Source organism: Pseudonaja textilis, chromosome 3 (assembly GCF_049901715.1).
Source record: "Pseudonaja textilis isolate UNSWEBS1 chromosome 3, rPseTex1.2, whole genome shotgun sequence".
NCBI classification, from domain to species: domain Eukaryota; kingdom Metazoa; phylum Chordata; class Lepidosauria; order Squamata; family Elapidae; genus Pseudonaja; species Pseudonaja textilis.
Window position 1 is genome coordinate 154,487,363 of NC_141992.1, and position 10,757 is coordinate 154,498,119.

The 10,757-nt window shown below is 35.5% G+C and overlaps 1 protein-coding gene across 5 annotated transcripts in view; it reads left to right on the forward strand.

The window, feature by feature from the left end:
- RBBP8 (RB binding protein 8, endonuclease) overlaps positions 1 to 10,757 on the forward strand; it is a 50,253-nt gene that overhangs the window by 8,224 nt on the left and 31,272 nt on the right. For 3 of the 5 annotated variants that reach the window (XM_087931162.1, XM_087931163.1, XM_087931164.1), the window contains exons 2-4: positions 2,853 to 3,071; positions 7,676 to 7,718; positions 9,761 to 9,856. In XM_087931162.1, coding sequence (XP_087787288.1) covers positions 2,960 to 3,071; positions 7,676 to 7,718; positions 9,761 to 9,856 — 251 coding nt within the window. In that variant the 5' untranslated portion in view covers positions 2,853 to 2,959. Of the gene's footprint in view, positions 1 to 889; positions 1,249 to 2,852; positions 3,072 to 7,675; positions 7,719 to 9,760; positions 9,857 to 10,757 lie in introns of those variants that run through there. The other 2 variants (XM_026699307.2, XM_026699308.2) reach the window with 2 other exon arrangements.

A 10,757-nucleotide genomic window follows, 5' to 3' on the forward strand; every position in this document is an offset into this window, starting at 1 on the left:
CTCTTGTAGTACAATGAAGATGTTCTTTATCCTATTGCCAAATGCACTTTGGACATGCCTTAAGGTCTCCTCTACTTGAGACTTTTCAAATAGGCTTATGTTCAGCACTTAGCACATTATTATACTCAGGCCTGAAAACAGCTTATTCTCTTATAGCCTATAGCAAGGAAAACTCATTTTTAGGCAAATTAGAACAGTTCAGTTTCTAAGAACCGACAATTTGATCTTTCTGTTTAATTTCAAGGCTATTAATGCAGCCTAAGCCTTTGAATGTATTAGTTACTTGGAACTGATGTGCTGAAGGGCAGAATTAAATAGCATCAAAAAGTATGTTTGGAGGGCAGTTAAGCCCAATATTGTACAGTATTCCTTTAGCATGTTTTGTAGCCAGTATTTTTTTGCCAGTAAAACCTACATTCTTCCCCTATTTTATCTCCTCTCTTTCCTTGATAGTTTTGCCTTCTCCTCTATGTTTCTGCACAAAGCAACCACTGCAGAGATTTATTTATTTTGTGGAAGATTGATACTACTGGTTTACTAGCCTAGGCCTGATGATGATGATATCCATTTAGTCTTGTCGGACCTTTAGCAATTCTATGGGCCAAGTCTCTCCACATCTTCTGATCTTCCACGACTTCTTTGAGTTAAACAGTCATTTCAGGCCTTTTTCTTTTTTTCTTTTGTAAGACAGAAATAACTATCTGATTCTAAAAGCAAGGCCGAATTTGAAGATCTGATGCTATATTAAAACGCACTAATTCTGCAAACAAAAGGCCTCTAGCCGGCGTTCAGAGCTCAGAGGCTCCCATTTGCTCCTCGGGCTGAAACGGCAGGGGCGGGATCGCTTAGGCGAGATGTGCTCCAAAATTTCTCTCCGCAGCCATTCGTGGGCGAGGGGTGGACAGAGAACTCTGCACGCGCCCCGTGACTACCTCTCCTTTCTTCTTCGCCTCTTCCTCCCGCGGCTCCAATTGAAGGCTGGATTTCTTCTTGACAATGTTGAAAAGAGGAGCGGGCGGGGGGGAGAGAAATCCTCTCCTTTTTCAAGCCGCCAAAACACCCTCCGGCCAGCAGGGGCAGCTCGGCTCTTCCGGAAGCCCTGCGACTCAAACTTTGGCTCTCCCGCCGCAGGCGGCGGGCCAAGAACAAGCAACGCCGGGGCTTGGCGGGCTGAGAAAAAAAGAGAAGCATCTTTCTTCGCTCGTCCTCCCGGTCCTGCCGTTCGATGAAAAGAACTAGCGCCGCCAGGTAACCGCGCGCCAGCGGCGCTCTTAGCTGCCCAAAAAACCGCGCGCCTTTTTGGGCAGCCACGAGCGGCCGCTGCCTTCGTCCTTCGGGAAACGGATTCTTTCCTGGCCCCCTTCGCCATTGTTCGCGGTCGCAGGGAGCACTCCGCACAGGGTTTTTCCCGTCTGAGACAAAACGCTCCCCCCTCCCCAACTCCGCTCAGCGCCCACGCACCTCCCTTGCTAAAAATCAAAGGGCTCCGCTTCGCCTCTTTCGGGCCGCCCAAACGCAGGTTTTCCTCTCCGTAGGAGGCAGGGTAGTCTAATGTCACCAAAGTTTTCCCTTGGGCCTTTTTGAAAAAGCCGCCCTTTTCAAACTCCGCAGAAAGGCTGCCCTGTCAGGAGGCGTGCCCGTTGTGTCGGGCCGTCTGGCGAAGTCTTTAACCGCTGCGTGGCGGGCATGAATTGAAGCGACGCCGCTACGCTTAGAGTTCCCCCTGGAGGCGAAATTACCTCCCTCGGATGTTTATGGAAGGCATCAAATCTTGTGGTGTGGTAAATGGTCAAAGGAAGATACTACTGGAACAGTCACTTGAGCGTTGGTTGGGGATTCGGCTAAAACGATTCAAGAGTTAACCCTTGCGCGCTTAGCTCGGGTACTGCATTATCAGGACGGACACACCTTTGAGAACAAAGACTGCCTCAGTGGTCAAAGTGAAGACTTTCCCGTGTGCTCCCTGGCATGCTTACATTTCTTTCTTTTGTAATGGGTAACAGTCTGATCTTCCAACCAGCTACTTGCTGGTGAGAAGAGCAGGCAAGGCAATACAGATTGCAGTTTTAGAGCCAAGAACTGCATGTAATCAACAGGTTGCAAGTTGGCCAATCCAATCTTAAGGCATTCAGATCTAGGAAATAATGAGAATTAACCAGTACAAGTATATAAACATTGTAAAAGCACTGTATATTTTACAGTTGCCTTGAAATTCTACTCTTAATTTATGCTATGCCTCCTGGACATTAGTCACCAGCATACTTTTCTGCATTTAATGTCTCTGTGAGTTCATTATTTTCAGTCTCCTTCACTATTGTGCCTAGCTTTGTATACCACTTAATGTTTTCATCAACAGGTAATCTTTGTTTATCAATCACAATTGGAACCAGCAACTTGGTTGTTAAATAAAACAGTCACTAAGTGAAATCATGACTATGATTATGATCTTACTTCAGCTTTCCTTTCCTTTACAGACTGCAAAGGTTGTAAATGTGAAGACTGATCACTGTTATAATAGTGATCTGTCTTTAAGCTAGACAATCATTAAACAAGGATGATCTGTAATGCATTTGGAAAGATGTAATCTATAGTTAGCAGAATAATTAATTTCATTACAGCATAATAATTTATAAAATCTCAATTCTCTTACGTTTCTTCTTGCAACAGCCAATTTTGGCTTTTGTTTATTTTCTCAGGAAAAACTTGTCTTTTGAGGAGAATAAAAAGTCAGCTTCCTAATGGCCTCTGTTATTTTTTTTAAATGATTAATCGAGATCTAAACATAATGATATAGATTGACTACAATAACTCATTTAATAACTATATTGTAAATATTGTATCTGTCATTGTAGGAATTCAGTTGTCTGGGGAAAAAACTGCTCCCTAACTGTAATGTGAACCTGAAGAACAATCAAACATCAAGAATTCAGAAAAAATTGAAAAACTATAAACAGTTAAAATGAGTGCTTCTGGAGGAAATTGTGGAAGTCCCAACTCTACAGAACCTGCAGCTGACTGTTTCAAGGAACTGTGGTCCAAACTGAAAGAATGTCATGATAAAGAAGTCAAAGGTATGGTTGCTCTGTGTATTTAGTCATTGGCAAATTAATATTGATAGCTCTGGGCTATTTCTAAATGAGCAGCAACTGTAAAATAATGTAATTCCTAAACTTGTTTGTTGATTTTAAGAATCCTTACTGAGTTCATGTGATGGGGGTTCATATTTTAATATTATACCTAGTTTTTCATTGACTTTTTTGCCCTGTATATTCTATAATATTTGGTGAGATCATATCACAATGGCAGTCAATGTCAATAGGTATCTATTATCATTTCAAGTGAAAGTGTGTTGGCCTTGTTCTGATAACCTTGACTTTTTTTCATATTTTAGTCACAGATATGAAAAACTGATTATAATAGCTCTTAGTGTATTTAGCCTTATATCAATTTACTTTGCTTGAGTTTACCACAAGCTATAAAGCAGATTGAATGCTTTGTAAAGCAATGAAGTACTTTCCACTTTAATCATTTGAATGCAAGTATACAGTACTATGTATACAGTACATAGATTAAGCAAATGGTACACAACATAAATACAGTTGAGTTCCATATACTTTTTCTTTCTTTTTAATCACATTTAGAAAGTAATAATGATGGCTATGAAAATTCCAGTAATAGAGAATTTGATGGATCCAACATCCACAGTATAATCCTGTAATATCTTTTAAATCAGAAGCAAATCCCATTATAGAATCAAAGAGATTCTTGTCCTATTTCATCTAGTTTATTACCATAGAAAAGTACCATGAGATATTAAGAACTTGTTACAGCAATCCACTAGTGAAACTGATATCAATAGCTAAGAAGATTAGGATCAAGGAGACAGAGTAATATCTAAAAGTCTGTCTCAGGAAATAATTAAAGCAATCTTAAGATATATGACATAACAACAATTAAAATTTAATTGGTTATAGGTGTCTGCTGAAATATCTGGTTGACATTTGAAGCAATGATTACAAAATTGCTGGTGTGAAATAAAACCATTGTCTTATTTTTCAAAACTTTTAATAGCAGGTTTAAAAGAGCCTTATAAAACTTATTGGAATATTGATTACTTCTATAGACCATTAAGTAAATACATTTTTTAGTTTATTCCACAGCCGAGTTTAATAATTTGTGGGATGCTATCTGAAGACTGCATGTTGAGGTATCACCAGTACTGTATAAGATTTGGCTACCTAAGGAGTATCTCCATGTCATGGAGCCACATAATAGAAAACTAAATATTAAATTTTAAACATTGGGAAAAAATTAGAATAAACTTTCAAAATAGTTAGGAGCTATAACTGAAAACGTATGTGTACTAAGAAAAAGGTCTCACTTTGGAAGTCTAACGAAGGTTGTGTGTGTCAGTGCAAACAGATAAAGTGGCTATTTTCCGTGTTCTATGTAATGCATGGCAAATTTAGAATATGATTTTATCAAAAGAACATGCCCAAAGGAATGTTTTTTCAAAAGATGGTGATTGTACAGTAGAACCATATGGTGATATATAAGGCAAACACAGACTTGTTTGGGCTTTGTTTATGAAGCCTGTAAATAATTAAAACTGACTCATGATTTTTAATTTTAGATGTCAGCAAAATATGCTTTATAAAATAGAAGTCTGTAATCAGTGAGTTTTGTTTTTTAGTTATGTTTGTTGTATAGAAGCTCCAAAATACCATATTTTATGTCTTTTTTAATTGTTTGATTTTTAAAAAACATGGCTGGGATAAATGTGATCAAGTAGACATTACAATATGCTTAATATTAACTGCTTTGGCTTAAAATACATATTTCTTGGTAAAAATTATATTTTTTCTCTTAGTTTTGATTTGAAACAAGTGAGCCTGATCAAAACAGAATCATTCAGAAAACAAATAAGTACTAATATAGTGAAAGGATTAAAGGGGCATATTTGATGGGCAAGAAAGCTCCTTCTGTTACTGCTCGAATATCTGACCTTTTTTCATCTCATTTTTGGAGATCAGAATTAAGCACCTAGATGGGAAAATCTTAGGGGAACGACTTATATAGAAGAACCAATAGGAAAGGATAAGCAACTACCGTACTCCTTTTTCCCCATCCACCTTAGCAAATCTTTGCACATTATTTACAATCACATAAATCTCTTGAAATGAGTGTAGCTGACTAAACTAAATGCAAGTAGTCCTTGCATACTGTTTATTCATTGACTGTTCAAAGTTATGACACTGAAAAAGGAGATACACAATTGATCCTCAAAGTTGCAGCTGTTGCAGTGTCCCAGGGGCCGCATAGTGATTTGGACTCTTGGCAACTGGTATGTATGGCGGTTGTGGTGTTGCATGGCCACTTGTTTGCCACTTGTGACCTTCATAGCTGGTTTCCAACAATCAAAGTCAATGGGAAAGCCAGTTGGAATGTTTAAGTTCAAGTCATTTTAATTTGTTTTTAGCTTGTTGGTTATAAAGTGAATACCAAAATTCCAATTAAATCTTTGAAAATTCTTCCAGAAAGATTTCTGGTTTAGATGAAATTGGATCACTTTATTTACAGCATATAAGCACTGTTTATTTAGTGACACTTCAGATTGCTAATATCACATTTCTAAATACTTTCTGGAACAATAACTTGTTTTTATAGGATCTTCATTGTATTACAGGTTCATTATTCCTGATAGGTGTTTATAAGGAATAAAATGGAATAATTTTTAATATTTTTTTAATCCAGATACCTAATTGTTATCTGGCTGATTGGCTGATGTGACGTGTATGTTTTTTATACTAATATTTTCTTCTGAAGTAGTTTTCAGTCACTTTCCAGTTTATGATTATAACATTCATCTTTAACATGACTGTTGTTTTTTAATTAGAAAAATGAATTTAGAAATATTTACAAATTGCAATTATTTATTGCATTCAGTGATAGCTTATGTTACTAAGCTACTATATCGAGTCACTTCATATAATCAGGGATAAAATTCTATTTCATTATGATTTCTTGCTATTGCTGAGAACTGAAACAGCTTTGACTATCAAGAATCCATGCCAATACTATTTTCACAAAGAATAATGTCGTGGTCACAACTGAGAGGTAAAAGAAGATGGCAGTTCTAATCTTGCTTCTTTTCTTTCTTATATAGATGTACAATAATTGGTTATAATAATTACAGATTTTTACAAATTATTGTTGAAATTAGCTTAATGGGCTAAGTGTGAGGAAAATCAGTTTTCAGTTGAATAGAGCTGTTTCGTTAGTAGACCTGAAATCTTATACATTTTTACTTAAGGATATATGTGCATTTTCCTCTCCTTTCTGAAATGAATAAATATACTTATATTCTTTATCTTTTTAAAATGCAAAAAGTCTCTAGCATTGAAGTTCCAATTAGTTAGATTTGACTCATGGAGATTATGTGGACAAATTCTTGCTATGGTGATCTGTCTCTGATAATAGTCTGTAGCTATTTCAAAATCATTCCAAGAATTTATTCAAACTTGCCCATCTACCTTCTATGTTGTACTCCTCTTCTACTTTCCGTAACTTTAGCAAGCATAATAATTCTTTACAGTCTATTTTTTCTTTTTCCTATGCCAAGTGGAGATCAGTTTCTGCTTGCTTATCAACACTTCTAAAGAACAGTCAGCTATTATTGTTCCAGGATTTGGTCTGGAAGTCCAAGACATTTTTGTAACCATTTCCAAATCTATAACATAGTACAAAGATAAATTCTTTCCAGACTGCACAGCTATAGATTATCACTAGAAAGACCAATATTTTTAACTATTCTGATCTTTGTTTTCATTATTTAAATTGGCAGTTGCTTTTCTTTATGGGGAAAGGCTCCTCTTAACTTTGCCAGCACACTTTCCCTCTTTGCTACTTTTCAGTCAAGAAACAAATAATGTTGTCAATTCTTTATCATCAGCTGTTAGTTTATTAAGCATACAGGTTGACATTACCCTTGTTTTAGTAGAAAAGACAACCAAGATAGAAGTTACAGCTAGGTATGATTTTTAACTGTGCCTTCTGTATGGAAAAGAGAGCCTTTGGTATATGTATGTTATGAGAGCCAGCTGAATCTATTTGGTAGCACTATCTCTGAAGTCCTATATACTGTGGTTGATTTCATCCTATAGAAGTACAGAGTGTATGCCTTCCATGGTGTAAGAGCTTCAATGTCTGACAATTTATTCTGGGACTAAATGTCAGCTATTGACATTTACCATATCATGACATATCATTTGATATATCATTCTTAGCTTGAGTTTGTGATTCTATCCTGTATTATTCAGTGACAAATCTTTTACAGGTATCATAACTATCTGGAAAGTTGTAGACTTCTAGAAAAATAATTAGTCTGTAGCTAAAGTTGGAAGAGTATCTTTTCAAATGTTTGTTTTATTTTCTAGTTTACCTTTTAAAAAATAGTTTATTTTATTTTGTTATTATCTGCTCTGATAATTGAATAACTGACATGAAAATCAAACCATAACTAAATAGGTATTTAAGTAACATTTTCTTAGACTTGCAGAGAGTACATGGGCAATTTTATTGGAAATTCCAGTTTCTATACCTCTGAATGAAAGATCTTTATCTGATTAGAAAAATTTTAACAAAGAATTAATTTTACCCTGCCTTCTTTTCTTAGGATTATTGTCAAAGATCTCTAAACTGAAAGCAGAAAGGTGTCTGTAAGTATCTTGAGTAAAAAATTTTCTTGATTGGATGGTAATAGTTGGGTTGGCTACTTTATTTGTGGCCAATTACTATATATACTATATATATCAGATTGAGATATGTAAATTTTACAAGAAACACCTTTATAACTATTACCTCCTTAATTCCTGAAAGTTGTTGTTCGTATTGTTATACTTTTGTCTTGCCTTTTTGATACATAACTCAAAGCGGCAAACATGCTTAATATTCCTATTTTCCCTACAACCAGCCCTTAAAGTGGTTGAGTTGAAAGACTGCCAGGCCCAAAATCATCTATCCAACTTTCATGCAAGGGGAGACCTAGAATTCCCAGTCTCCTGGTTTCTAGGCGAGTATCGTAATTACTATACCAATTTAAGTTCAAAATTAAACCCTATTTAATGGGCAGATAGTCCTTAACATACAACAGTTCATTTAATGAGTTAGTTACAACACTGAAAAAGTGACATGATTGTTTTTCACATTTATGACCATTGCAGCATCCCCATGGTCATGTGATCAGAATTTACATACTTGGGAATTGGTTCATATTTACAATCATTGCTGTGTCCCAAAGTCAAGTGATCACCTTTTGGGATCTTCTGATAAGCAGTCAGTGGGGAAGTCAGAATCACTTAACAACCAGGTTACTAACTTATCAATTGCAGTAATTCACTTAAAAACTGGGGCCAAAATGTTGTAAAATGGGGGAAAAATCATTCTGTTATTTAATAACAGAAGTTTTGGGCTCAATTGTGGGTGTGAATTGAGGATTACCTGTATGTGGAAATTATTGGGGGTGAAATTTTTATACTGGGAACAATCATTTTTAAAACAATGAGAATCTTTCAAGTAAATGTACCTAGGATGCTGCTAATTGTACATACAAAGATAGCTGAGAGCAGCTTACAAAGCTTATGTATAACCTGAAAAAAAGGTGCAGCAGTTTTATTGATCTAAAAAAAGGCATTTCATACTAATGTGAAAAACGGGAGTATGACCTTACTGCATCAGCTGTTGCTATTAGCTTTTAATGTCACTTAAATGTTTTCTTTCTTTTTTGTTGTCATTTTTGCTAGTAAAATTCTTTTTTGCATATGTTTATATTAGATATTGTTTAAGGCTTTGAGAACTGCCCCAAGATATATAGCACATACAGTTTTTTTCTTGTTAGGAACAAACCTGCTCTGTTTCCATAACTGAGAAAATAGATCTTAATGCTTAAATATATACTTCTACCACTGTATTTTGATTTCAACCTGTGGCGTGGGGAAAGGCTCTTGAGAGTCCTTTGGACTGCAAGGAGATCAAATCAGCTAATCCTAAAGGAAATAAATCCTGACTGTTCCTTGGAAGGACAGATACTGAAGCTGAAGCTTAAATACTTTGGCCACAAAATAGGAAGAGAGGACTCATTGGGAAAAAACAGATGTAGGCAAAAGGAGAAGGGGATGGCAGAGGATGAGATAATTAGATAGTGTCACCAAGACATGGGGATGAGTTTGGGCAAGCTCGGGGAGACACTGGTGGACGGGGGGGCGCTGGTGTGCTATGGCCCATGGTGTCATGGAGAATTGGATATGACTTAGCAACTGAACAACAAATCATTGTGCTTGGTTTGTCCCAGACCGCATTGTTTCTCTGTTTCTAATGTGTTTCCCCTATTCTATATTACATCTTATCTTATTTTTTCTAAGCAGCTTATATGCATAGAACACTGGTTTATTAAGGCTAGAAGTCTGTTCATGCTTCCCTTGATAGACACACATAATAGAAAAAAAGTATTTTTGCTGTCGTTTTATTCTTCCCTACGGTATTATATAAGAATTTACATTTTTCTTTCATGTGTTATGGATGAAACTTGTTATTTATTACCATTTAAAGCCATCAATTCTGTAAAGCACAGAATTTGTATTCAGTCCAAATGTTAGTACTCATAGCTATTTGTTAACTTTGAAGTAACAGGATTTCTTCTTAATGAAAATACACCTAATCCCACACAATCTTGGTTTAAAAACTAATTTTCCTTTTTATACAGGGATGCAACAAGGCTTGATGAGTTCTATACAAAAAACCAGCAGCTTAGAGAACAGCAAAAATCATTGCATGATACTATTACAGTTTTGGAAGACCGGTAAGTAAGAATTCCTTTTTGCTTACAGCATTTGGCAACTTTTTTCTTTAGTACAAGATTACTGAATTTAAAGAAATAGTCTTAAATTATTACTGAATTTATTCAGTAGATAATCAACATTTACCTAGTAATGTTTCTTTAATTATCTTTATATCTTAATGTTTAACAAAGTAGTAATCACAACTCACAATTTACAGGAAACAAACAATGGGAGGGATTTCATGCAGTATTTATCGGCATATAATACTTTCCTGAAAAGATTGGATTCTTCATATTTTTTCTCACTTCTTAGTAAGATAATTCTTTTATTCTTTGTAATTTATTCCTTTGTTTTTCTTATGAAGCAAAGTTATCCTTATAGCAAAATATTCTGTCCACATTTGAAAGAAATTTTTAATACAAGTATTTCTTGCTTGTCTTTTCTATCTGTATTTCTGCAGAAATTCAGGAAAAGGCAAGGGGAATAAATGTATACTCCCACCAAATATTAAGATTGTAGTGAACCCTTCCGAATCTCTGTTCCTAATATTTATCCCATCTGGTGTCAAACGTCACATCTGTTATGAGTTTCTGTAAGAAGTACAGAACTCAGTACTAGATAGCTGAATTAATCATAACGATGTATCCAGAAAATTTGAGTTTTAGTCTTAATACATTTATGCATATTTTTGTCAGAGGTGTGTAAATAAATTATACTGGATGGAGAATAGGTATTTATTGGGGTGAGGGGGAATGATCCTGTTCTGTTCTGCCATGTTAGATAGATTTAAAATTGATTGAACAGCAAGAATTCTGACACTGAAACCACATTTTTGCTTCTGGCTGCATATGCTTATTAGATATAATTTTAAAAATTAATATCAAACAATAGTTTAAAATTAATGTTCAAGCTGTATTCCTA